Raw genomic sequence first — 26,674 nt, 5'->3', positions numbered from 1 at the left:
TCTAAAGTCCGCCAAAATGACCAAACAGAGCGGATATGCGTTTGTTCCTGGGGGCAGTGTCCGTAGATACCGCCTTCGATCGTATTAAGTATCTTTTGTCAAATAAATTTAGCGCTCAGCACTTCATTTTGGAATTCCTTGCTAAGTTTGATTGTTAGCTTTACTGTTTATTGTTGTTTATTTTTGCACTGAAAAGTCGCACTTCTTCCATGAAGAAGAAAAGCTTCCCTGAGGAAATACTCGTGAGTATTTTGGATTTTAATCATTACTTTTCCCCTTCATCTTAAAGTTTGGGCTTTTTATAAATCAGGGAGAGCCTACAAAGTGCTGAGAGCATCAGAGAGAAGCATCAAAGCAGCTATCAACCTGAGAGGAGCACTGAGTCAGCACTCTGTTTGCGTGAAAAAACATCATTTACTTTTAATTATCTAAAATGCCAAGCTGGGTAACAAACTGAAGTCTTGTACTCCTTTTACTAATAATTATTATTTATTTGCTTCTTTAATACTGGGAAAACATTCAACTGACTTATACTTGGTATTTAACTCTGATGCTTCACAAGTGTCACAGCTTGGGTGACCAGGTGTCCTTTTTATGTGGGAATGAATGCACTGCATTTTTATCCCTTGTCCCACAATTTGACTGATTTTGTAGGCCAGGCAAATTTTTAAATCCTGGCTTTTGCACTGTGGATATGGTGGGAATGCTTTGCTGTTGTACTTAGTAGCAGGTTAGCCCGTCTAATGCCATACTCATTAGGGAAAGTCACTACAAAGTCACAAGCTTTGGAGATTTTGTTAAATGTGATGGAAACTATTTTCTGTAATCGATACAGGGTCTAAAAGTCTAAAAGAATACATAGGGTTCATATATAAATATATATATAAATCAAATATATACATACATACAATTCTCGTCTGTGATCATGATTTATGATAACTGGTAGTTTCTCAATGGACAGATCAGTACTCAGAACAATGGTATAAGAACAGAGTGAAGATCTAAGAAAGAGAACTGTAGATTTACACAAGTTGGAAAGGTCTCTTGTAGCTTTTTCTAAACTATAAGGATTAAGTTAAATAGTTGGATCTAAATCATTTGCAGTCAATGACTACCTGAACTCTAGAATTCTTGAACGTCACCAAATGTGTTTGCTTTTACTGCAGCCACCTTCATTTGCTGCTTTTCTGTGGGTTTCTCTGACTTCAGTTTTGTATTTTTTTTGTAAGTGAAAATATTTTGTAAGTGAAATTCATGCTCCGTTTGGTTGAGACCAGGTAACTGACTTGGCCATTGAAGAATATCACAATCAGCCTTGAAAAGGTCTTCGGTTCCTTTTGCAAGTTGTTTCGGCTCATTATCCCTTTGAACTGTGAAGAACTGTGATCAGTTTTGCAGCATTCATCTGCATCGGAGTGGAGAGCCCTGCACTTCAGAAGTCATCCTGCTACTTCTTTCAGCATCTACATCATAGGGGTCTTGGACTATCGATTGTGTGAGTTGTCAAATGAGCAAAGCACAGCTAACTGTGAACACTGGCATCCTTTAACCTTAAATGCAGATGTGCAGCCGATCCTGGTTCTGTTAAAACGTCTCTGTCATTGTTGTGCCGTGTATCTGTGGAGTGGCTGTTTGGAGGGCAAAAGTCAGATCACTCCTCACATGCACAGCCTAATCTATGTGGCTTTGTTTGTGTTTAGGCGTTTTATCTTTAAGATAAAGCAGATTTTTTCTGAGAGAGTGTTGCTGAGTCTGAAGTGCACTGGAATCTTGGAGTCTCTCTGAAAAGCCCAGCAGGCTTTCAACCCGTCACACACCAGATGACAGACAAGCTCTGCTCTACTTGTGCTATGCTGCCATCCAATGGTGACATGCTTAAAAAGGAAAAAAAGGCAAGGCAAAAGCTCACCCAATGAATGAATTCTGTTACAGCTTTGAAAAATAGTAGGCTTTATTTTCTAATGGTGGTATTTACAGATGGCATGGCCTGCTATCTTGATACATGTGGTCAAAAAAAAAAAACAAAAAAACCCAGAAAAACATATTTCAGGCAGACGAAGTGTAACCAAATTTACTAATGACATCGGGATATGGACAAAATAAATATCCTATCTAAATCAATGCAGTTGTTTAAAAATGATAAAATATGAGGCTTCGGCATTGCCCTTCAGCATCCAGTGAGTAAACATATGCACTTTCCTGCATACATGTGACACCCCCCCCCCCTCCTCTAAATTACTCTAACAGGCTTCTGGTGCTGCTTATAAAACAATCATTACAGAATCACAGAATAACATGAAATCTTGATTTAGCACACAAAGAGTAAAATAACACATTAGAAAAATCACTACATTTAAAACAAGCGGCTGAAATCAAACATGACTGATGTCTGATATTGTTTGGGTGCCAAAGGCAGAGCAACTGTGGATACAGCTTGCGTGTCTGACTTTTCAAACGCTTCACATTGGAAGCATTTTGTCATAAAAGTCTTCACACTAAAGAAATAGTTTAGTGGTTTGTTAGTCAATAAATGGTGACAAATATGCCACCATTAAAGGATATGTTTTGGGTTTCTTTTTTTAAAAATTGTGATAATTTGTTGGGCCGTGAATCAAGGCGCGCTGTAAACACAACCTCAGCAACGGTAATTTAGCAAACTGAGCAGAATGTATCAAACTGATTCCAAACGATCTCTTGATAACATTGTCGGCTCTTGATATGAAAGCTGTAGCCACTGTGGCTCAAGTGATCTATGAAATTATCGATGACACATTTGGATACTAATACAATAAGCTCTCCATAAATAATACAAACAACCTTAAATTCTGACAAATAATATTCTCTTTTACATCAATATACAAACAATATAAGAAAAGATCATAAATATACGGCGCAAACTGGCGCTCCAAACATTCCATAAACATTAATAGTACTGTTTCATAAATGCAATATGATTAAATTACATTGTCGGCTGACGTTGTGATGGAAAAACATTAAAATTTGAATAAACTAGTAAGCCAAAAACTCTGGCTTTAACATGCTGTGGTGAAACTGCAAAGATTGGTGGCTGTTCGCTGAAACATTCATGTGAAACAACACATGTGCGAGAAGACGGAAGAAGCTTACTAAAGTAATAGATGAAAATGAACACGTGGGAAATGCTCTCCTTGGGAGGGGGGGTTGCCATGTGTAAAACTCAATCATTAAGAAATATGAAGCCTTGAATTTTCCATACTGGGCTGAATATTTTACATATTTTGGCGTATCCTATACATATTCTAAATAAATTACACACAGTATCGGTTTATATGCCATTCTAGAACAAACTGTCAATGTGGGCGGCTGACGAGCCTCAGTACTACACGTGTGGTAGCTGTTTTTCCCAGAACGATTTATGTACAAATACTGTTTCTGTAGTATCTACATAGTTCTATGTACTCGTAGAAATAACAGAATTTAAAATGTGCCAAAAGATACACTTCACACTCAGCATGGTTTAAAACTTTCCAGAATTGTTGTCCTACAGCATTATTTTCAGCCATATTTTTTTTTAATAAAATACATAATACATGTTCCGTTATTACAATTTGCCTGGAGATACTGACATGTAATGTTTTCTTTTTTATTTATTTTTTGCTGTGTATGTAGAATAAGGGACAGAATATAAAGAATATATGTCTGAGATAAAAAAATTACTAATGCATAAGGAGAGTTAAAGTCTACCTCAGCACGGTGGGATTCATGTTAAGAAAAACAAAACAGCAGAGCAGGGGACGGTATGAACACGATGTCAAGTTTTTTGTTTTCGTTTCCCTGATAGAGCAACGTCCCCCCCACATATGAATGACGGCAGGCACTTGAATGTCATCGCTGTGCGCGTGTATGAGGAAAGTGGCGGATAGTCACATGAGACCGATAGTCTTTAGAGAGTGTTTCTTGGAAAACAAATCGTGGAAGAGAGCCGCTTCCTCCTCAAGATTCCATGTCGTCTTCGTCGAAAGATGGTGGCACGAAGCTGATGACCTCGTCGTAGGTTAAGGCTGAGAACAGATAATTGAAATTACTTTCCAACATACAGAATAAATAACCTTTAAAATCTATTTGGTTTCTAACAACTCACCTTTCCATTCCTCAATTTCCAGCTCACGGCTTTCAAAGCTCTGGTCGTAAGGCTCTGCTTCAGGCTCGTCATCTGGATCGTGATACTGGGCAAAGTAAGGGTGGGCCAGAGCCTCAGATGCTGTGATCCGCTTGTCTGTATCAAGCACCAACATTTTCTCCAGCAAATCCACCGCTAAAAGAAAGAAAGGAGACAAAGGTGAGTATGAGAAAAACTACAGGTCAGAGCAAAAAGGTCCAGAATGCTAACTTTTCTGTCAATATATGTACTGTGACTGCAGTCGATGCTCATATTAACTATCGGCAGCCTTTCAAATAATGGCATCAGCTTCTGTTTGTGTAAGAAAAAAGGTCAGCCTATACTAAACACTTTGATTCCAGTGATCCCAGCTCCATTAAAATGCTGTGCTGGGACCTTAGGAGAGCTTCTATAAACTACTGAATCATCGGTGTGCTTAGTTTTTCACAGCACTGCACAAAGTCTTGTGAAAACCTTCTTTTTCACATGACTGTATGCAGCGAAGACTTTGAAGAAACTGAGTGTGACAGTGACAACTGATTGTTGTCATTGTCACTAGTCGGTACCAGATGTACGGGTCGTTTAATCCAATTGTTTTACATTTTAATTGATACCCAATGCCAATAAAGTCTTTTGTCCTAATGTTATGCAGCCGTCTTCCACCAGATGGAGCACGGTTGCTGAGAAACACCATAAATCTATTAATCTGGGCCCGATTTTGGGGGTTAACGCTTTTACTGTTAGTTCTTTTAAAGGAGAAAAAGTGACATCATGCATACAAACGGGGGAAATAAGTTTTCCCTGATGGGTGGATGGGCTTTTGATAGGGTGAGGAGTTCAGTCATTCATGATGTCGACCCCTGGGTAAAGGGTTCCGACTGGGCATGTTCTACCGAGAGGAGGCCCAGAGGAGACCCAGAGGAGACCCGGGACCCAGTGGAGATAATACGGCCTGGAAATGCATCAATTTTTCCCCGGACAAGCTGGAGGACTTTGTTTTTTTTAAGTGGTTGTCATGAATTTTTTATCTGCGTGCGTCATTCATAATGCAGCTTTGCAGAGTTTTTCACATTAAACAGTTTCCAAAACTTGATAACAGAGTCTCTTAGTTTAAGAGTAGTTGGTTAGTCTAATTTTTTTCCCTCGTTTAGTCGACTAGAAAATCAGTCACCAGGAACATCCCCAGTCTAAAAGCATTTTATCTAAAGCATTTATACAAATACTGTGTGCTGTAAAATGCATCAAGTCAGTGACGGAATAATCCTACAATGACATCCCCTAGATTATCTGCTGAAGAGCTCTTTATGACTCGAGGTGACAAAAGTTAATGTAGCTTGTTCACGTTACATAACTTGACATTGGTTACGTGAAATAATTTCCTGATGTGGTACGAGATGCACATGAGAAAGCACCCTTCACTAATCCAACTCGGCTGTCACCTGTATCCATTCTGTGTGTTTTTTTTTTTAACTTGATTGATTTAACATGCATAGCAATCAGGGTTTTTCCTGGCGTGGAGCTGGTCTTTGTGCAGTAACTACACATGCAAGCACAAATGCTTCATGTAAAGCAAAGCAAATGAGACACTGTTATTTCATGCCAGTGCTAATTGTTTTTCCTTTTGCACTAGCTAAAGCTAAAAAAAACCCCACTGTGATAAAAAAAAAATCTTGCCAAAACAGATGAAACCGCTCCCCCATTATTATAACTACCACCACTAGAGGGAGCCAGTGAGCCAATAGCAGCCTAACCCAATGGTGTCATTCTGAAAGAGGAACTTACCAAGAGGGTTGGCACCAATAAACACGTCAGCAAAGTTTCTCTTTGGCATCTGGGGAAGTGAGTTGATATAGTTCCTCGCCTGTGAGAAAACAGAAACAAAGAAGTGTACTGTAAAAGCAAACTGCAGAAGATTTCCAAGTAATAAGGCAGCTTTTAAACTGCAAAAAACGTGCAATATTTCAATAGAACTACAATACTAAACTGAATTTGCCTGTTGCAAGACAAACTGTACATCCTCCCATTAAGCCATGTTCCAAGCATTTTAACTAACACCCAAATCACATGCATTACATAAACACTGTGGTATTATTTTCATAGTCAAATAGGATAGATGATCAGAACACGCTGGCTGCACTGGCAGAGCACTCTCATAAGCCTTGCTGTGAAAAGCATGACAAGTCAAAGAGGAAAAAGGGAATGTGTGGCGTGAGAGCAGAGGACAGTATGCAGAAAGGAACTGGTAGGATATATTTTAAACATCAAGTCTAGCTGCATTTATCTCTAAACAGTAATGTAGCTATCAGCTGATGGATGACTGCAGCATGGCCCTGATTCCGGCTGTGGGGAAGAGACGGGGCATGTGGGAAGACGAAGGGAACTTGTCTCACCTCGTGGCTGGGCATCCTGCTTATTAGGGAGGCTGGGGGCGTCCCTGTCAGGCGCATTATCTGCTGCAGCTGGTTTATATCTAAACCTTCTGAGTCAAGGGGTATCATAACATGGAGGTCAGCACATCAAAGAGCAGGTGTAGTTAGGAAGGTGGATGTATAGAAAGGATAGGGACTGGGGTGGGAACACACACGGGGTGAGGATGAGGAGGATGTGAAAGAAAGGAAGACAGTTTCTAAACTTTAATATAAAGAAAACCTTCATTGTCTGCAACCTATATTCAGATAATCACGAACACTGTGGTCCAGTTTGGCACTAACGTTTTTACTGTCACATAAAAGTTATCAGCGTGGCTCTGAAAAAAGTCATAGTACATGCTGGAAAGAAGCAGAAATCAAAGCACTGTGCTCAAATGGGATAAAAGCAGAGTGTTAAGAGCAAAACAGGTGCAGTTAAGAGGTAGTAGCATTGACACCAGGTCGTAAAATAAAGAGCCAGGGCAACACAAAGGCAACAGGGAGGATGGGCAATGCAAAAGAAAAGGAAAAAACAAATAAATAAAACAAAACTGGATGGGATGGCACTCACAGACTCTGAAGAGATTTTCATCAAGAGCTCAGGCCCTGGCGTTCCGACGAGCATCATTATAAGCTTCAACTGATCAATATCTACCACACTCACATGAAGGAAAACAGAAAGGATGGAGGACGTAACGGGGACAGAGGGGTGAGAGGTACAACTGTCGATGCTGTAGCCTGTAACTGATAAAGGTCCACTTATTCAAAATAAAAGATATCAAGCACCAACTAAAAATCATACAACGTCACACTGATGCATAAATATTCACAGATGAGTTGACTATGACTATATCACTTACTGTGACTGTGTGAAGTATTAAAGTACTTAAAAATGACTGAATGTAGATGCAATAGAAAATATCAAAGCAAATTATAAATGAAAGACCAGAAGCAATCAGAGTTGGAGGTGACATTGGTGGAGCTAACAGGCTACAGTGCTGTAGTTTCTGTGCCTGCTGTGGTGAAAAGGAAAAGCAAAACTTCTACTTCACCCATCACAAACAAAACAGAAAGTCTGGCTGGAATTTTCATCCCTCAGACTCAAGGAGGTTGAACATGGACATTTTCAAAAGCTGCTTTTATTCTGGGCATGCTCTTTCATAAATGTAATTCCTGTTGTTTTCTACCTGAATTCTTGTTAGTGTCTAAAGAAGTCCTTGTTTTTGTTTCTCATCTGTCTGCTGGGTCAGGGATGAGATACTACTCTAGGTGGAGGAGCTCAAGTATCTTGGGGATCTTGCTCACGATTGAGGGAAGACTGGAGGGTGAGATTGACATACGGACTGGGGCAGTGTCTCTAGTGATACGGATGCATCGACCTGTTGTGAAGAGAAGGCTCATAATAAAAGATAAACTGTTGTTTTATTGATTAACCAAAGGGTGGCTGGCTCGCCCTTAGAGACAGGGTGAGGAGCGGGGCCATTTAAGAGGCTCGGAGTAGAGACGCTGCTCCTTCACATCGAAAGGAGGCAGTTTGGTGATTTGCACATCTGATGCCTCCTGAATCCTTCCTAGGCATACCCTGTGACTTCGTATCCCCCCCCAGATGAGCTGGAAGAAATGGCTGCGGTAAGGGTAGTTCCGGTATCTCCGCTCAGACTGCTGACCTCATGACCCGAACCCAGACAGGCGGTAGAAAATGGATAGATGAATATGCATAAAATTAGGTGTGCAACTAGTGATTATAACTCACCGTGTAAATCTTATGAACAGTGATAAAACCATCACAGACTATTGAATCTACAAAAAATTGAGAATCTGGAATAGTGTTTATAATTCTTAGTGCAGACAAGCTGAAACTATAAAATAATTGTCCACAAAGTTTCAGATAATCATTTGATCCATCAACAAAAATAAATGAACTAACTACTGCGTCTCCACTCTGCAAAAATGTCACCAGAAAGCATGACAAGAATTCTCTAAATCACATCTAACGAGCAGTTTGAAGTGATTTGCTCATGCTACTGTTGACACACTACTACCTAGTACCCAAAATATGAACCACATACAGTTGTAGTATGTCTACTATTTAACATTTTTAATCCCGGTGCTATGGGAGTGCACCTGTACTTACACTGTACAAAGGCTAATGAGATGCATTGTATCCACAATCCCTCCCATTCTACTCATGTGCAGAGATCAGCTTCCATTCAGACAAGTAAAAGGAGACAGACCAGAAAGACTGCTTGCTGTATATTCAAACAAGCACTGTGGGTTGGTAGCTCCACTACATCACAAAGCAGTTTCGACACATTCAAGCACACATACCCCTGCAAGGCATGCAGCGAAGAAGGTGTAGATCGGCTGATTGATTAGTTAGAGCAGGAACACGTTATGAAACAGATTTTGATCTTTAACAAAACCACCAACTTGGTGGCGTATGCTACCTTCTATATTTAAAGGTGTGTGTGTGTGTGTGTGTGTGTGTGTGTGTGTGTGTGTGTGTGTGTGTGTGTGTGTGTGCGCTAATTTACAGGGTTTTCCGGTATGTTTTTATATCAAATCACATGACAGCTCTGCTGTGTGTAAGGGTTTTGTGGGAGGGAAACAGGAAGGTAGTGTAAAAAGTATCGTGGAAAAGCAGTGGAGATAAAAGTGGGCAGCACTGAGTCATAGACCACAGGGCACTATTAACTCCATATGAGAGTGTGTGTGTGCATATCATGCACACACACGCACACTTTCCTGGCTATTCTGGCATGTAGCTCACTGAATTCAATACTCAGCAATGCTTTTAAGTCAGCCCAACTAGGTAAAATGGTGCTTTTGTCTGTGCTTGCAACAGTGCTGCAGCAATAGATTCTGTGAGAGCCTGGCAGTGAGTGCACTGGACAACAATTCTTATATAACTAGTCTAATACATATTTGTAAACCGTGTGCATATAAGCAGATTGAACTCAACCAGTACCTCCTCCTAATCTAACACAGACCTGCAGGCTGGCTACAATCTGACATTTATTTTAGCAGCAGAGGTGGAAGGATACGGTCTGTGCCAGGGAAGAGTGTCCGTCCTGTAAGTAGTTCAGCCATGATGCAGCCCACCGACCAGATATCCACTATTAAATAAAAAGAAATCATTTCAAACATGCATCTCAACAAATCCTTTAGATATGACACAAATCCAAGCTTTTCAGCATAATGCAGAACAACACAGCTGTACGTGCATGCTGCACATGCATATGCAAATGCAACGATGTAATGGTATCATCCTGTAATCTTCACTACTTGCGGTGAATTCAATGAAGTCTGCCTTGTTCTTTTCAGATTTAAACGCTGCTTCCTGATGAGAGCTGAGACTGCAGTTTTGTGACAGCATCCTGACAATTTGTCAAACTGTGAACGAACTGCGCTGCATTACGTTGTGTTACATGGGCAACGTTTAATTCAATAACTCTCACTGTTAAATAGGAAGAGAATTTCAACAAATTCAATTTTTTTTCACAAACCAAACGTTTCAAAGCTGCTGGGGAAGGCACAGCTCAAAAGCACAGCTAAACAGCTTGCACAGTTTAAGTCCACATTCGTTTATTTGCCCATTTACACCAACACCACTTAATGCTTTGTAAAGAAAGTGTGAAGCAGAACTAAATGGCACTCAACAAGGCAAACGTCTGTTGTGGATGATTTAGGCTGATGAAAAGGCCTCTAAACATCATGTTGAATAAACAAGAAAATTGAAAAGCTTGAAAAGCTGTCCTAGTTTCTCTAAAGTTGTCTCCTTATTTATAGAGAAGAAAAAACTTAGTATCCTTGTATGATCACTGCACACATAACCCCCCACATCATTGTAAACGCATGACTCTTGACTTGTAACAGATGTCCAAAAAGCTATTTCAACACACTTTTATGAAACTGCACTCAAAACATGATTGAATGTCAGTGTGCGTACCGGTCATGTTGTAGTGCATCCAGTTGAGCATGATCTCCGGGGCGCGGTACCACCGTGTGGCTACGTATCCTGTCATTTCATCATCCGTGTGCCGTGCCAAACCAAAGTCCAGGATCTGAGTGATGCAACAATGCGTAGGCGACATAAAGACAACCAAATGAGACATGACTGAGCACCTTTAGCTCGACAGCAAGTTATATCGCATATGGTGAAGCTTGGATCTGAAACAATCAGTCTCCTCACCTTAAGCTCACAGTCTTCATTCACAGCCAGATTACTGGGCTTCAAATCCTGAGGAGAGAGGGGGAAAAAAAAAAGAGTCCAGATGAGAATTTAGAAACAACAGGGAGACATCCTGCTGGTATTGCTACACATGTCATCATATTGCAAACATTTGTGTATGTTTTTTGTTTTTGCACTCATTCCTTCAATTATATTTTTAATCCACAATCAGAAATGTAAAACATTCCAAACCAAATTTTTATTTTATTGTCGTGTTAATCTGATTACTTCAAGCTCTAGTGTATAGATTTAATAAAACACCATCCAGAAAAGCTAAAGTGCCATTAATGGTTCTGTTCAGTTTAACCAGCACTGGACTGTTTTTCTTTGCAGACACTGACACATTCAGTGAGGCCATCACTTACTCTGTGGATGATATCTGCAGAGTGGATGTACTGTAGGGGGGAAAGAACATAAAAATATTTAAATGCTAATGCATCCATCCATATGGAAAGCATGCAGTCACAAAAAACACCTCACTTACATTAGTGTGTATTAGCTTATGGTATTTTAAATGTACACCAGCTGAACTCCCAAGCGATAAAACGAGCAGAACATCAACATAACTAGTGTACATTTCTTTAAATAGTAATCATTCAGAAATACCACTAACATCTTCCTTCGTAGCCAATCATCTGCCTCAGCCTCCTCTTCTGTCCATAAATTTTCTCTGAGGTCCATATTCAGCATTCTTCGCCCAGTGTATCCACTTTACCTCCTCTGCAAATGCTCAGACCATCTTAGCCTTGCCTGTCTAGCTTTGTCTCCGAACTGCTCAACTTGAAACTGTCCTTGTGATATGGTCATTATCTCCATCCTGGTCACTCTCAGTTAAAATTGTAACATCTTCAGCTCGGCCTCTCGTCTTTTCGTCAGTGCAACCGTCTAAAAACTGTACAGCAGGTCTTACCATCCCTTTCACTCTTGCTGCTATCCTTCTGTCACAGATGACCCATGACACACGTCTCCGCCCACTCCACCCTGCCTGCACTCTCTTCTTCTCCTCTCTTGTGCACTGTCTGTTGCATTAGATTGTTGGCCCCAGGTTTTTGAATCTGTCCACCTTCACTAACTCTACTGCCTCTACACATCTTCACTATTACACCTGTCTCTCCCTCACTGACACACACATGTATCCTGTCTTATTTCTACTGAGTTTCATGCCTCTTCTCCAGAGCATACCTCCACCTCTCCATGTTTACTACAGACTACACTATCATCTGCAAACATCACAGTCAGCGGACACCCCTGCTGCACACCTCATCTGCCATTCTACCCATCACCACTGCAAACACGAAGCAGATCCCTGATCCCCATCTTGAACACTTCTGTCACTCGTACTGCACACCTCACCACTGTCCTCATACATGTTGTGCACCATCATGACTTCCTCATGCAGTACCACAGTTCCTCTCTTAGCACCCTATCATATGCTTTGTCTAGATCCACAAATATAAGCCAAAGTTTCAAAACCGTTCTCTCCTCTGAAATGTAACTACAAGAAACACAATCACAGCAACTCTGACATATCTGCTTGCTCTCAACAAGTGGCGTAAACAGGTGATTGACAAAGATAACACTTTCATGGAACAACAAAATCAAGTGTGTAATAGGCTGTAATCATACATGGTTTGCTCACATTACAAATACTACTAGCTGTAGCTGTATCCAGTTAACTTTTTACAGTCTGTGTTAAGACTCAACTGAGCAGCATTTGCTCTTTCCTGCATTGCAACAATCTGCAAAAGAGGAACTGTTGAATTTTATCCATTCACTTTCAGTTGCCACTGTTTGCAGAAAATTTAAAAAAACAAAACAAAAACAAAAAATAGTCACAAGAGTGGCACAGAAACGTCGCTGCCAACTAGAATTCAGCTGGTCTAAACGCAGAACAATGCAGATGCATCTGTGGTCTAGTGAGCTAGCTTTGCCTGGTTCCACAAGGCACCGCTTTTGCACAGATTGAATGCAAGTCAACTTTTAGGAGCAGCCAGTTTTGAGTTGAAAATGAGGGCCTCGCTGACCTTTAAGCCTCTGAGGATCTGGTATATGAGGAACTGGACGTGGTCATCCGTGAGCTTCTGACACTTCACGATGTTGTTGAGGTCTGCACCCATTAGGTGTGTCACCAAGTACCTGCAAATCAAACAGCCAATCAGATGTAATCTTATAATTCAGGAAAGTCTCTCTTTGATTTCTGCTGCAGCTTTATTTAGTTTAAACTTTAAAGATTTAATTTTTGCAGATTAGCAGGTCTGTGTAAAGTGCAGCTAACGGTGTTTTTGATAAAAAATCATTCATCATTTTCTGTAAGAATTATTTCTAAATGTGGCAACTTAAAAGTTGGCAAGATTAAAGTGATGATAACAGAAAAACAACACAACAGAAAAAAAACAACACTTTTTTTTCTCAACAGCAAAATATTTAAACAGAAAGTAAACCACTTGAAGGAGGCCAGCAGTGATTGTAGTATATATATGACCTCTTTAATCACACAGCACTAGTCCAAGGTCGTTGTCAAAGAACGAGGTGTTCGTTAATGGTCACGTGAAAAGATAAGCACCACGTCTTTGGCTAAACTTCACCTCGTGTATGAGATCGCGTTGAGGTTCATCTCACATTTCCACAAATGTGCAACATGCTGATGACGTTACACCATGCAGAGAATTCAAGGACGCTGATTGACTATTCTGCACACATACACTGCCAGATGGCTGTTACCATGGAGACTAGCTGTGATGTTCCTTAGGAGCACGTGTTCACCCTACATTCACCTTGGTACCACTCGCCACATGCTGCTCTCTCATGATGTTAAGAATCCTCGTGCATCTCTAACTAGTTTTGGCTATCGAGGTAATCTTGCGATTATCTGCTGGCACGAACGCTTTCATTGTGTAAAAAGTGAAGCTTATAGACGCTGAGACAGTAAGCAAGAAAATAAACAAACTGAACGAGTGAGAAGGAGAAAAGCAGAGAGCAAAAAAGAAAGAAAGAGTGACTTACACATCGTTAAATTCCTCTAAGCTTGTCGCTGGTGAGAAAACATCTAAAAGGCCGATCACCTGAAGGAAAAACCGAGAGGTCAGAGGTTAGAGACAGTTAGCAACTGGTTGGTGGGTGAAGTTTAATTTAGTTAAATAAGCAAACACCCCACCCTGAATCACCATCTTATTATAAGAGAGGTTTAAGCATAGTAGTGATCTCAGCACCTAGGCTGTCAACGCCATTTTGCCTGACAAAAAAACAAAATAACAGATCATGTTATCCCAGCTGATCACGGTAACTGGGGTCCCAGCCAGGAGATTGGCCAAGAGGAGGTAGGGCCTGGCACAGGGCCTTGGCTGTGCTCTCCGTAAATAGGCCACATAAGGCCACAGACTACTGGAGGGGCCATAGGGGTCCAGTGCAATGTGGATTGCAAATAGGGATGGAAATTGAGAACGGTTCTTGTAGAGAACCGGTTCCAAGTAGTCAAGATCCTTGGAATTGTGTGTCTGCCTGCATATCGGTTCTTGCACTCTCACTATGATCAGCTGATTTGTGTGGAGGAAAATTGTGGCGTTGTCTACAGTTTGGACATGGACATTACTTTTATTTTTATTGCACAAAAGGATAAGAGCGCGTTGGGAAAGTGGAGACTGCTCCAGGGCATAAACAACTGCATTATACTGCTAACAAAGCTTTGGCTCTTCGCAAGCACCTACACAGACATAATGCTAACGCTAAGCTAGCCAAGAACCCAGAGTGATTTTAAAGCTGAGTAAATGTTGACACCCGGCCAGCACCGTGATAAAGTGAGCCGTCACTTGCGGTGAAGCCGATGCTGAAATCAACAGGTAACAAACCAATGAGCAGCCAGACAGCAGCTTCCTTTTCTACCTGTTTGTGTTTCTAAAGTAGAATCGCTTTAAAGTCTCTTTGTGCTGGTTTTCATCTTTGTGTTCATACCTAAATACTAGGGGTGCAACGATACACAAAATTCACGGTTCGGTTCGGTTCGATACTTTGGTGTCACGGTTCGATATTTTTTCGATACAAAAAAAATGTTCATGCATTTTTAATTTGTCATTTATTAAAATTATAAATATATATTTTAACTCAAAAGTACAGTTTTTAAATTTAACCCTAACCCTTGTGCGTGTTTTTTATTTTGACAGCGAATGCGCACCTGCGGACCACTTATGTGCAGCCCTGGTTATTTAGCTCGTCATATCGCAGCCACAGAAATTATTTTGTCCATGAAACCATAAAGCTGCACTTTCTTTTTGCCTTATAGTATGATTTGTCATAACTTCTCAGTTTTGTGGTAAGCTTTTCTTTGGCTGTCACTTCTTCACCCTGACCTGTCTTATTTGGCTCAGCAGAACTAAAATATATATCTGTCTGTGAAGGTCATCGTAGTCAAATATAAATCCTGCTGCTTTTACACACGCACTCACATAAGCTCAGCGATTCTCTGCGCGATCAACCTCTCACATGTTTAAGCTTGCTGCGGGAGATTTCACTTGTCATGTTTGCATAGTAAGCTAACAATTAATAAGACTATGTCAGAGGAATTGGTGCACAAATTATCATCACTCACAGATCAGTGCTGTCATTGCAAAGTGAAAGCAAAAAAACAAGCGCAAATTCAAACACGATTTCAATATGTCACATATTGACAGTGGCTCACCGATGCCAATGACATAATTACCCAGCTACATTTCTGAAAGAATGCAAAAGCATTGACATATATTTTTCCTTCCTACAATAGCCTGACGGGCAGGGCAGAGATAGATTTTGGTAGCCCGACTGAAAAGATCGCTAGCCCCGGGACATCGGGCTAGCGATATTGCAAGCCCTGTATCTGATTGAGGAATCACTCATCTTTGGAAAAAGAGAGTTTATTACAGAGAAATGTCTCTTTCCAAAATAAAAGCTATACTATCCGCTTCTTCTGGGCTATATTCTCAGCAGCATATTAAACATATAAGGAGAATCATGTGCTAACAGCTGTCTAAATGACTCGGTTAAAGTTAGTAGCATGCTTGCTTGTTTTTTTTCTGCTTCCACTTGTCTTTGCACTAGGATGATGTCGGCGTAAATGTGCAGTCATATTCGTTGTGTTCCCACTAGTGCTTTCAGGTTAATCTCGTTGAAATGACCTTAACGCCACAACACGGCAAATCTCCGTTAACGAGCTACCGCCGATCGCCCTGTGCATGGGGCTGGACGGCCAACACCTTAACGAGCTAACTGCGCTAACACACTAGCTCCCACCCATGTAATTGAGCATTGCATGGCACATCCAACATACTGTTTTACTTTAGTGCATGACTCGCTTACCTTCAGGGTCATACGTCACATGAAAACCAAAATAATTCCAAACGCCAGATCTGAATGAGGGTGCGGGAGGTCCATGTTGTAAGGAGAGCTTAACTTCTGTCTCACTAGCTTGCCCTGCGCTCTTCCTTCTGATGATGCTGTCTGTGTTGAGCGCTCAGTGAATCTGCGTTCGACTACTCCGCCTAGGCTGCACTGTCGAGCCTAGGCGGAGTAGTCGAACGCAGATTCACTGAGCGCTCAACACAGACAGCATTGTCAGAAGGAAAGTTGATAAAATAAATTAAAAATTTTGTATTGTTCATACATATGCGAACCGAAAGCACTGTATCAAACGGTTCAATATCGATACGAATATCGTTGCACCCCTACTAAATACTAAAGGGAAAGATCACGTGTCCTCATTAGAATAGCTAGCCTGCAGGTTTATACTGTTAAATTATAATTATGTATCAGTGTGTTTCAGTTCATTTTACAGAGTAAAATGAAAGTAACGTAATGAGTAGTATAACGAATGTCTTTCTCCTGGGTGTAATTAACGTACTGCATTACTTTTAATAAAAGTCTTCTGTGTGATATGTGTAAAAGCTTTTTTTTACTTTACTTTTTTTGACGAATGACGCAACACCGATCAGAACAAAGAGGGGAAATACCTCTAAGATCCATGTAATTCATTTGCATGAATGTAATGTCTTTGATATGCTGCTTAGAGATGGTCTCAAAGTGAAACCATTGAGAATCGATAAGAAATCAAATCGCTAAATTCTTATCAATTCCAAACCCTAATAGGAAACAATGCATATTGCACAGTATAGCAATAATAATAATTAAAAAACAAAAAAACAACAATAATAAGCAAAGAATTTGTTGCTGATTTATGTTCAATTTAGTGTTAGCACTAGGTGCTGTGCTTAAGTTACCTCGTCTCTTCAAAGGAAGTAGTGAACATTATTTGGTTGATGCATTATTTAGGATAATCCACCAAGCTGACAGCACAGGCACCTTTCAGGTAGTTAAAGTTGCATGCAACCGGTTATGCTGGTTCCAACAATGCAAAGTTATTTATAATGGCTTATAAATGCTGGATGCATTATTCCTTTTTTTCCTCTAGCAATACAAAAGCTTTTAGAGATGGGGTGTGTTCTGGAGTCTTTAACCTAGAATACACTGTATTTGCAGGGTCCTTCTCCCCTTTCCACAGTCTCTTGCACAATAAGTTTGTGATTGTATGAAAAAAAAACAACGTAATGTGTGAAAGTGACTAAATATGGATGCATACAATCACTACAGTTGAATATCTGCAGCTTCACAGTGCATCAAAATAAACTAAAGAAAGAAAAAACAGAAAGTCTTCTTATTTATGTGTCTTTCAGCAGTACGTGTATTGTACACACACTTCAGGCATGCATATACACATGCATGCAGACATACTGGCAGAGAGCAGCCCTGAGTGCTACCCCCACCCCCTGGAGTCAGGGGAACTGAGGTAGATAGGTATTGTAAAAATACTGGAGCGGCCCACCCACACAAGACCTAAATCTGCAGCTGATTGGTGGGCCACGGCCACAACAAACAGCCGATTGGTCCACTCAGGCTTTCCAAACTCAAAACTCGGGGAGTCTCCTGGCAACAGCATGAGCAAAACACAGAATCCCTCCCTATGTAAGCCACAGATATGTATTAAAGCACAGAGGATTTATGAACAGAAAACCACCGCAACTTGATGTTTTTTTTCTTCTTCCTGTTAGTACAACAAAAAACCTGGCAGCAGCATGTTTCAAGCCGAGATAAGTGAGATTCTTTATCAGAATGACATTTCTACGCGACGTTACCGTCTTGCCTTCAACACAGCAATACAGGCACAGACTCTGTATAATCCTCCATAATCTGTATTCCACGTAAAACCTGTTTTTCAAATGCACTGGTGTGTTTTTCCCCACAGTGCCAGCGCACAGCGCAACACTAATTCCAAAACTGCTCGAGTTGTAACAGAAGTGAAATCAGGGCTTGTGCAAAAAACAGGATCTAAGAAAGAATTTTAAAAAAATACAGTAATGTGTGAATGCTGAGCCAAGTGCGCTCGGACTGAACCACAGCAAGTTCTGGCATGGGCGATGACGTTTCATATTAAACTTTTTTCACAACATAAGGAGACCTGGATTTTTTTTTTACGGTGATCTGGCGTGTTCTTGTGTACATTTCTTCCAGGTGGCCTTTCATCTAAATACATGTAAGGCAAGCTAAAAGGTGCGCTTCTTTCTCACATTTCCATAAGATTTGAATAACTTCTGCACAGCAGCTTCTAATCAGAGCAAACAGGCACACTCTGAGTAGCAACAATCCCAAATCAGATCTTCCATTTAATGACTTCATAGCTGTCATTTATTAGAAAGACTACCCTACGTGTGTTGTGATAGCTTCTAGAGTTGCGCAACACTTATTGCATGAATTCTGTGAGCGCCTGCAATGAGTTCTTAAAGCTAACTAAACAGTGCAGAATACAGCTAATATTACATTAAACCGTAACTTTACAAGATGGGCTTTCATTTAACTGTGAGGTTTGTTGTACTGTTGTTAGGGGGTTTTCCCCTTTAAGACTTTCCATGCTTCTTACAGCTAAAGTTTCTTTTTTTTCCTTCTGAAAATTTTCACTTCACAGGTGCTGCTGGCAGATGATATCTCATAAAGTCCACTTGCATATATTGTGGCAATCTAAATATTTCTACCTCTTCTCACACTGTACACTTCCCTCTTTTCTAGAAATATTTAAACTCATATACAACATTCACCAGGTGGATTTGTTTCCACACAGGACTCAAAAAGCCTTCATCTGCACGCCAGCTTGAGAAATAATTGCTCACATTTCAAAACACATAAAGATCCTGTCTCTCTGGTCAAAAGCGTAACCCCGGATGAAGCAACAGCACAGAAACCAGGAACAATGTTTGCGTTTTGTATGCGGGCAAGTGTCTGCATGTGCAGTATCTACACACACACACACACACACACACACACCAAAGCAGTGATTATAGGCGGGAAACTCACACCAAAGGCAAAAAAGTTGAGATACTTAGCAAGATTTCTTTTTAAAGTTGCAGCTACAAAATAAGATTAAAAAAAAAGACACCACAGTAGGTGATGGGGCTGCAGATGTAAACCCGTTTGGTGACTCATACCTCACCAAGCAACATCAAGCAATAGGCGTTAGACGCTAGCAGGGGAAAACCTCCGTTGTGATGTCCTGTTAGCATACACAGTTATTGCCTGAGGACAGTGTACCCGTGCCTGCTCATGCTGACACACGAAAATACCAGAAGGACTAACACTGGGGTTTAAACATGACAGTTAAACTCTTGTTTTTTAGTCAGTTCCAGGTAGTTGACATGCAGATGCTGTGATGTTAAACTGAGAGTACCTATCCTTTCTTTGTAGGTGGCTCAAAGTCAAAACAATGCAGACGCTAGCAGAAATATCCTACCACATAGACTTATCACCTTATCACTATGTTATAGATGTGTCTTTACATGCTTTCCTTTTTTGAATTCCTGCACGAGCTACATGTTTTTTCAACTCTTTCATCGTCATTTTTCAGCAAGTTAACCCCTCAAGCGCCATCAATCCAGCCTGATCAATCCATCAGGCTTGTTACATCCACCAACTCAAAGATATGGTCAGAAGTCACGAAAGCGACTGATCCTTTTGTAAACCTCGTGTGCTTTTCCATGTCCACTTGCATGCCACAATTCCTTTAGACGTTAAATGCACAATAAATGTTGTGTAAATACTGAAAAAGAGGCGAGCAATCACTGCCGCTTGCTGAGAGGTGGAGGTGATGTTTCCCCAGTTGTAGGTGACTTACATTTTCATGCTTCATGTGTTTGAGCAGTCGCAGCTCTCTGTAGGTCCTCTTTGCATGGATGATGGACTGGAAAGGTCTGGACAACTTCTTCACTGCTACCTTCAGGTTCGTCTTCACATCAAACGCCGAGCTGAAAGAAAGGTAACGTGTGAAACGGGTGGGCTCTTAACAGAAAAAAGAAAATGCATCGCTACCAACAGCTGTCACATAAAAAACCCAAACATTTCTCAAACTGACAATGAGATTCTTCATTAGACTGCGTAGGTGTCTAACGCAGTAAACAAAGCAAATACTTACATAACACCGAGCGCTTGGTTTCAGTTCTTATTACACTCTACAGTCTAAAGTTGAATAGGGAACATGATTGAACCTGTTCTCAAATATCAGCAGCATGGTGGGCAATGACACAGGAGTGTGAAAATACAGCAGCTAATTACTGAAAAACAATTAACTGCACAACATGCTGGTTGATGATCAGCAGTCTCCAGATAGAGTAAAACATTCATCTATTATAGAGCTGCTGTAAACTGTTGTTTACATGCTACAGAGTGTTCTAACATTAATGTAACCCAGCTGACTGTCTGACTTTGCACAAGATGTCCACAACCACTTGTGACTGACCACTGAAAGTCTGTTATTGCAGCTCTATTTGGAAAATTGGTTCTTTTTTCCCCCCATTCAAGAAAAGCACGGCTGACGTCTTTTTGAAGGCCCAATCTGTCAAAACATTATTAGTAGTATTTTTATCACAGGAAGACAGCAAAACAGATCATTTTATGTAACAGGAACAAAACACACACAAAAAAAACACAAAAGAAAAAGGTCTTATAATTAAGTGTGTGGCCTCAATTTCCTCTTTTGTCTACACAACTGTCAACATTCAACAGCTGATTAATTCAAAACGGTTCAATGTGCTGGATATCTCATTTAACTCGAGCAAACTCAAAATTAGCAACTGCCTGGTAAATGTGATGGAGATGTCACAGATCTTTATTTTTCTTCAATTCTGGTAATGGTTAATGTAGACGCCAAAAAGCATAGACACGAAAAAGATGAGTGAAATGAACGTGTTTTACTTATTTACAATAACAAATAGTTGAGCACTGGTTGACTCTTAAGATTATTAGACAGACAATGTGAAAGAGAAGCTTGACATTGCTGTATTTCCTTTATCTGTGAGGGAAGGCAACCTACTTACAATTAACCACATTCCTTCCAGGTCAGTCAGATACGGTACATCGTGCATAGATGATTGCAACATCTTTAAATCTGTGCTCCCATATGTGTGTTCGTTGTTGTTCTTGTTGTTATTTTTACACCGCAGACCAACTAAAACAAAAAGCAGGAACTGCATGGAGTGACACAAGGAAACCACCAGAACTAGACTAGCGGGCCAGTTTTTCTGTTGCCTTTCAGTTTAAAAGGATATGGGAGTCAGTTTCTCTTGAAATGCTTTGCTCAAACTGTCGACCTTTTAAAATTAACTGCACACACCTATGGCTGAGAGTGCAACGCCACGCACAGGAGAAGTGTTAAAACTGATTCTGTGTGAGTGACAAAGCTATGACCCAGAGTGCAACACATCCATAATAAGAACATTAAGATAAGCACTGTGTTTTTTCCAGTAAAGCTGAGATAATCTCCCACACCCAATGTGCTCCATGTCAGAGGCTTGCAGAACAACTTTAATGTGTCAGCAGTGAGGGAAAACCCATAGTCAGTAAACAGTGTACCAATCCTAAATGGCAAAACAAAGGCACACGCACTCAAACTGCTGCTAATTTGTAGGGCAAACAAGATGGGTCTAAGCATACACTATCCAATTAGTCAGCAGTAAATGGAACTGCCATAAGAAATGGCCATAAAGCGTAGACTAAAAAAGGAGCAACAGCTTCACAGGGAAGTAGAGAAGCAGCACGCTGACTAACAGAAGGCCAGAGTGAGCAAACAGGCAAATATGTGCTGTAGATGAGTCGTCGAGATGTCTGTAGTAACTGTCTTATAATCGTAAGACGTGCACGTGCATCGAGAAAGCTGGAACGCTGCATTTGTGCACTCTTTATCTGAGCACAAACATGTATACATTGGATTTCATATCAGAGCATGACGGGGTTCGTGTACGCCATCAACGTGATCGGCACTGCCAAATCTTACCACACGCAGTATCATTTTAAGTAACGAGCCATAACGTATGATCTGTTCATTATTGGTGAAATAATTGACACGGATTAAACTCAGAATTATAGCAACAGAACACATTACAATTTTTACTCTCTGTGTTGCATTAACACTTTGAGCCACATACTTCACCTTAGCGCAGGTCAAACGAGAAATGGTAGTAACACCTCTTTCTGCAAAACAAAAAAGAACCTCATCTAACCTGTATGTTTGTTAGGAACAACAATGCATCATAATCCTCAGTACACAGTCACGAAAGGAAGCAACCGTAAGACGACAGAGTCATGCAGGACACCGTGTCCTGAAAAGCCAGTAAAACAATAGGTGAGAAGCAGAGTGAGTTCTGATGATTGATTCTGAATTTCAGAGCAGCAACGCAGTCAACGCCACACTCCCAATCATCATCGTCATCATCAAGCTTTCCTGTAGCTGGGGACGAATCATCAGTTCATGATGAGTGCATTGTGGTGCAGGAAGTGTTTTAATATGCGCACACAATGACATAAGGCACAGCAGTGCTTGCGATAAGGCTTAATTTCCTCTGGGCCACTCAAACATCAATGTTAGACATTAAATGATATAATAAATATGGAAAGTGGGGTGACTTAATGATCTGGTGACGTTACACCATGCTTATCGTGTCTACTTGATCTTTGAAATAATCTCATTAGAGCCATATTCCAGCTAATAATAGCAATCATCATCGTTTAATTGATTTATCAATGGCATTATTAACACAAACCTGCTCAGTTAACAGACCTACAGATGAGGTCGACTCACCTATGTCTACTCTATCACCTAGTCACACTCACAAATCAAAGTAATTTTAGAAGTTGGAAAACTTAAGTATGTTTTTAAAATCTAAAGAAATTGACTAGCAAGTGTTACCTACAGAGATTTGGCACAACAGGACATTCAGACCATGATTTTGCTTGCTAAAGCTGTCGGAGGGAAAAAAACAAAAACTGCAAAAAGTCGTATTTGTGTTTTAGGGATTCAAACTCTAATCCATAACTTTATACCAAAATGAAGGGGTTTACTTTTCTGACATCACTGATGCATTTGGTCATGACCAGCTGCTAAAACCAAAGTCACAAAATTGCTGCTTTTGGGCACAAGCTGAAAAATCATTGCACTTTTCTCTGACGTGACAACCCAAGGAGCCTTGTGCAATTCTTTCTTCATCAGCAAAATATGAAACACCAAATGCTGTCTGACAATGTAAAAAAAAAAAACATACAAACAAACAAAACAAAAAAAACAGGAGCACATAAAGCCATCATTCCAGGTAAAGAAGTTCTGAAGCTGTAACTTGCAGCTTAATAAATATAAACAGAATCATTTAGGTCGAATTTCAACTTCATGAATAAGAAATGTGTGTAAGCAGAGCCAGAGTTTACCCTGCATTATCAGCTGGAGCTGTGCCGAGTAAACTTTAGGTTCCAAATTTGCCAAAAACAGTTTAGGCCTGTCAATAACGAGTGTTAATCTCAGCATGCTTTGAAAGAGTGCCCATGAAAACGGGAATCTGCGGATCTGAGAGTATGTCTTTGCACAACACTGACATTACAACATACATATGTAAAAAAATTAAAAAGCTTTGTGATACTGAGCAGCGTGCTCTTTACTGGGCTGTCTTTTCTTTTTATCTATGGCTAAGAATATTTCTGCCCTGTGTTAAAGTACCTACACACACCCTTAGCTGGGAAGCCTACAAATAAAAGTGCAAGGACACATTGAAATCCCAGCCAGCAGCTATTACTCCACACCAGCCCTGGCTATCCATTCAAGTCTGTCATTCAAAAAATAGTACAGCCAAGATATAAGTAGATATCAGTAGTGTTATTATCTTTGGTGTATGCGAGTGCAAAGTTGATCAGGCAATTCAAATGAAAAATCCACACAGTTAATGCCTGTGGCTGTTTTACTGAGTGGAGAACTCAAGCAACATTATGGTGGAGACAACAAAGACTTGGCCCGCTGAGTGCCTGGGAGCATGTGCCCAGCTAACCAACAGCCGTGACATGTTGGTGGAGGAGCTATGAGGTTATTTATATTTTTCCAGATACCATCTGAAGGGCTTTAGAGGCACACTGCTCTCTGGACCACTCTAGTTGCAGATTTTTTATTCTTTTTTGTTTTTGGGAAGTTGCATTACGCAAAAGGTTTTCCACAAGAAAAGCTGACAGCTCCTTACAGAAAAAAAGCAAAAAAACAAACAAAAAAAAAACCCCACAGGAATTTTCAAAAACTAGCTGCTTATGGCAGTGCTCACATTTTGCCTTGGAAGTGGTGCATTTTAAATTCGTAACAAGAATAAGCCTCATTCAATGGTCATCTATGAACATATGCCTTGCATTTGGCTTTGTCACTGGTGCTTCCAAACCCAGTTATTGTCTTAAGGACAAAATGAGGTCATCCACCATCCACCACTAAAAACTGCACAAAAAAAAACAACCTTTACAGTCAACAGCTGAAGAGATGAAAGTGCGGCCAAAATGAGTTGTAAAGTTGTAATTACGACCCGCTGCTGTCCATGACTTTGTACTGACTAGAAGGCGTCAGGGCTGATGCCACTACCTAATCTCGGGACCGTGAGTCATGCGTGTACCACAGCGGGCGAAAGGATGACATCATTCTAGAGTCATCGACGTCGTCGGATGGGCTCCTGTAGAAAGCGCTCACTGTGCATGAGGGGGGCCTACTTTCCGAAAACCACGTGACGTTCTGGTACTCTGCAGGCTGCACCCAACTAGAAATGCATAATATATGCAATGTGCGGATGTGTAAAGTGCCAGGCGGCACATACAGCAACACGGCAATTATTTCAAGTGGAAAACGCGTGCTTCGTGACGTCCTGGTTAACCCTTAAACTGTGTAATTGTTACAGATGTGATCTGATAAGGAAGAACCCCCCACCACCACCTTTTTTCCTTTTCTCTTTTTTTTTAAACCAGATGATGCAAGCATAGACATGTCGCACATGTAGCCTTCTGTTGATAAAAGATTTGTTTTTTTAAAAGCAGCAGTTAAACTTCGCCCTGGGGCCATCACTGTGCTTACCGTACGCTACAAGTTACACCAGGCTGTTCAGGCGACACGAGAAAGTAAAGCAACAAAGTCAGAAAAAAACGTGCACAAATCACAAACAATCCCCACCCGCCGAAAAAATGCGAGCTACTGTGTGGAGTGTGCACGGCTGAGCTACCGCGGCCCGAGTATTAGGACGTAAACAAAGGACACAAGTTATATCCCCGTGTCTTCCACGGACACCCTGCGCAGGCTGGTTAAGCAGCCCGGCGACAGATAGCTCTCCCGGGCCACTGTGGTTGGTGGGAAGTCGTTTGGTCGTTGTGCAATCGCGCTGTGTGTGTGCACTAGCTCTCTCGCTCGCTTCTGCTGTGCAACAACAACTTACCACACGGATCCGTAAGCACCGGAACCGACAGGAGATAAGTTCTGGTAGCGCTCCGGGACTTCCCACACGGTTTTGTTGAGCTCCTGTCGGTAAAACGTGGGTCTCTCCTTCTGCGACATTCCTGCGGATTCACCAGCCCCGCAGTGACAAAACAAGCCAGCGGAAACTTCTGCCCTCTCCTCTCCTCCCTGTGCGGCACGACGTGCGGTAGTGATGCTGCTCTGCAATAAAACTCTACACGGAGCCGACCCCGAACAAAGCAAAGAAAACCCAAAACAAAAAACTCCAGCCGCCTTGTCGTGCAAATTTCGGTGCAGTTGCGCAGGTAAAATCCCACTTCTCCGTGCACGCCGGGAGGGCCGTCTGAAGATAACTTCCCCTACGAAGCTCTTTGGGGTCAGGAAGCTCAGTCTGGCTTTCGCTGGATTTTTCGCCCTGTCCCCGCTTTGCTGGGCGCGCGGAAACGTGTACGCGTACGTCTCTTCGCTCCTACGTCAGCCAGTGCGCGCTCACGTAGCGATAAATATATCTCGCGAGAATTTGGCCGCTATTGGGAAACTAGGGGATATCCCATCCCCACCGTGTACAGGAGCGGGAATCTCCCCCTCCCGTTATGTTAATTGCGACACGTTTCTCCTCTTTAAATGTTTACGTCAGGCAGTGGAACATACAAGTATGAAAATAGTTATCAGATGAGCAAATGAGCTCCGTTTTAACCATCTGAGAGAGATCTGAGAGAGATCCTGCTTCAAGTTAAAAACAATAGGAATATCTGATAATATACATGAGCAATATAACACTCACAGGGGACATCTTTAGCTGAGTAGTACCGTTTCCCTGCTACATAGCTCATTTACACTGTGGTACTTTAATAATACTTTATTAATGTGGTATTAATGCCAGACCATTACTTAATTATAGAGTCCTGACTGGTTAAACAAGCACAGCATTTAGGCCCTTTATATAATGCCCCCAAGCAAAACTTGGCTTGCTCTCACTAGCTGCATACCTGATTGCAAATGAACCTTGACACCACCTGTATGTCAATAAGGTGTGACAGCTGCTTGAATTTAATTACACTGGAAAGTCCAAGATTGTTTATTAGCAAATTTGGTATTTC

General features: G+C 41.1%; 1 protein-coding gene across 2 annotated transcripts; it reads right to left on the bottom strand.

Annotated features, from left to right (window-relative positions):
• Nucleotides 1-1,953: 1,953 nt before the first annotated feature.
• mapk14b (mitogen-activated protein kinase 14b) lies at nt 1,954-26,000 on the bottom strand. 2 transcript variants are annotated; one of them, XM_085353169.1, is made up of 12 exons: nt 25,555-26,000; nt 19,959-20,088; nt 13,781-13,839; nt 12,802-12,913; nt 11,143-11,172; nt 10,739-10,786; nt 10,496-10,610; nt 9,591-9,662; nt 7,118-7,197; nt 5,921-5,999; nt 4,121-4,294; nt 1,954-4,040 (listed from the first exon to the last, which is right to left on the bottom strand). In XM_085353169.1, exons 1-12 carry the CDS (start codon nt 25,671-25,673, stop codon nt 3,973-3,975), a joined length of 1,086 nt encoding a protein of 361 aa, XP_085209295.1. In that variant the 5' UTR covers nt 25,674-26,000; the 3' UTR covers nt 1,954-3,972. The 2 variants fall into 2 exon arrangements, with proteins under 2 accessions (XP_085209295.1, XP_085209297.1); XM_085353171.1 differs by lacking the exon at nt 7,118-7,197 and adding an exon at nt 6,529-6,608.
• Between the last annotated feature and the right edge of the window lie 674 nt (nt 26,001-26,674).

This window comes from Diplotaxodon limnothrissa, linkage group LG5 (genome assembly GCF_057381915.1).
Source record: "Diplotaxodon limnothrissa isolate DT_005_m linkage group LG5, D_limnothrissa_male_GT1.1, whole genome shotgun sequence".
NCBI lineage: Eukaryota > Metazoa > Chordata > Actinopteri > Cichliformes > Cichlidae > Diplotaxodon > Diplotaxodon limnothrissa.
Note: the sequence above shows the minus strand (reverse complement) of the source record. Positions and strands in the feature narration are given on the sequence as shown.

Bases quoted from the DNA above. Each gene is read 5' to 3' on its own strand.
- mapk14b (XM_085353169.1), bottom strand. From the start codon at position 25,673: ATGTCGCAGAAGGAGAGACCCACGTTTTACCGACAGGAGCTCAACAAA. The intron at 6,000-7,117 runs GTGAGTGCCATC...GTTTTCTCACAG, and splicing joins TGAAAATCTCTTCAGAGTCT to GCGAGGAACTATATCAACTC. The intron at 4,041-4,120 runs GTGAGTTGTTAG...ATCTGTTCTCAG, and splicing joins GGAAATTGAGGAATGGAAAG to CCTTAACCTACGACGAGGTC.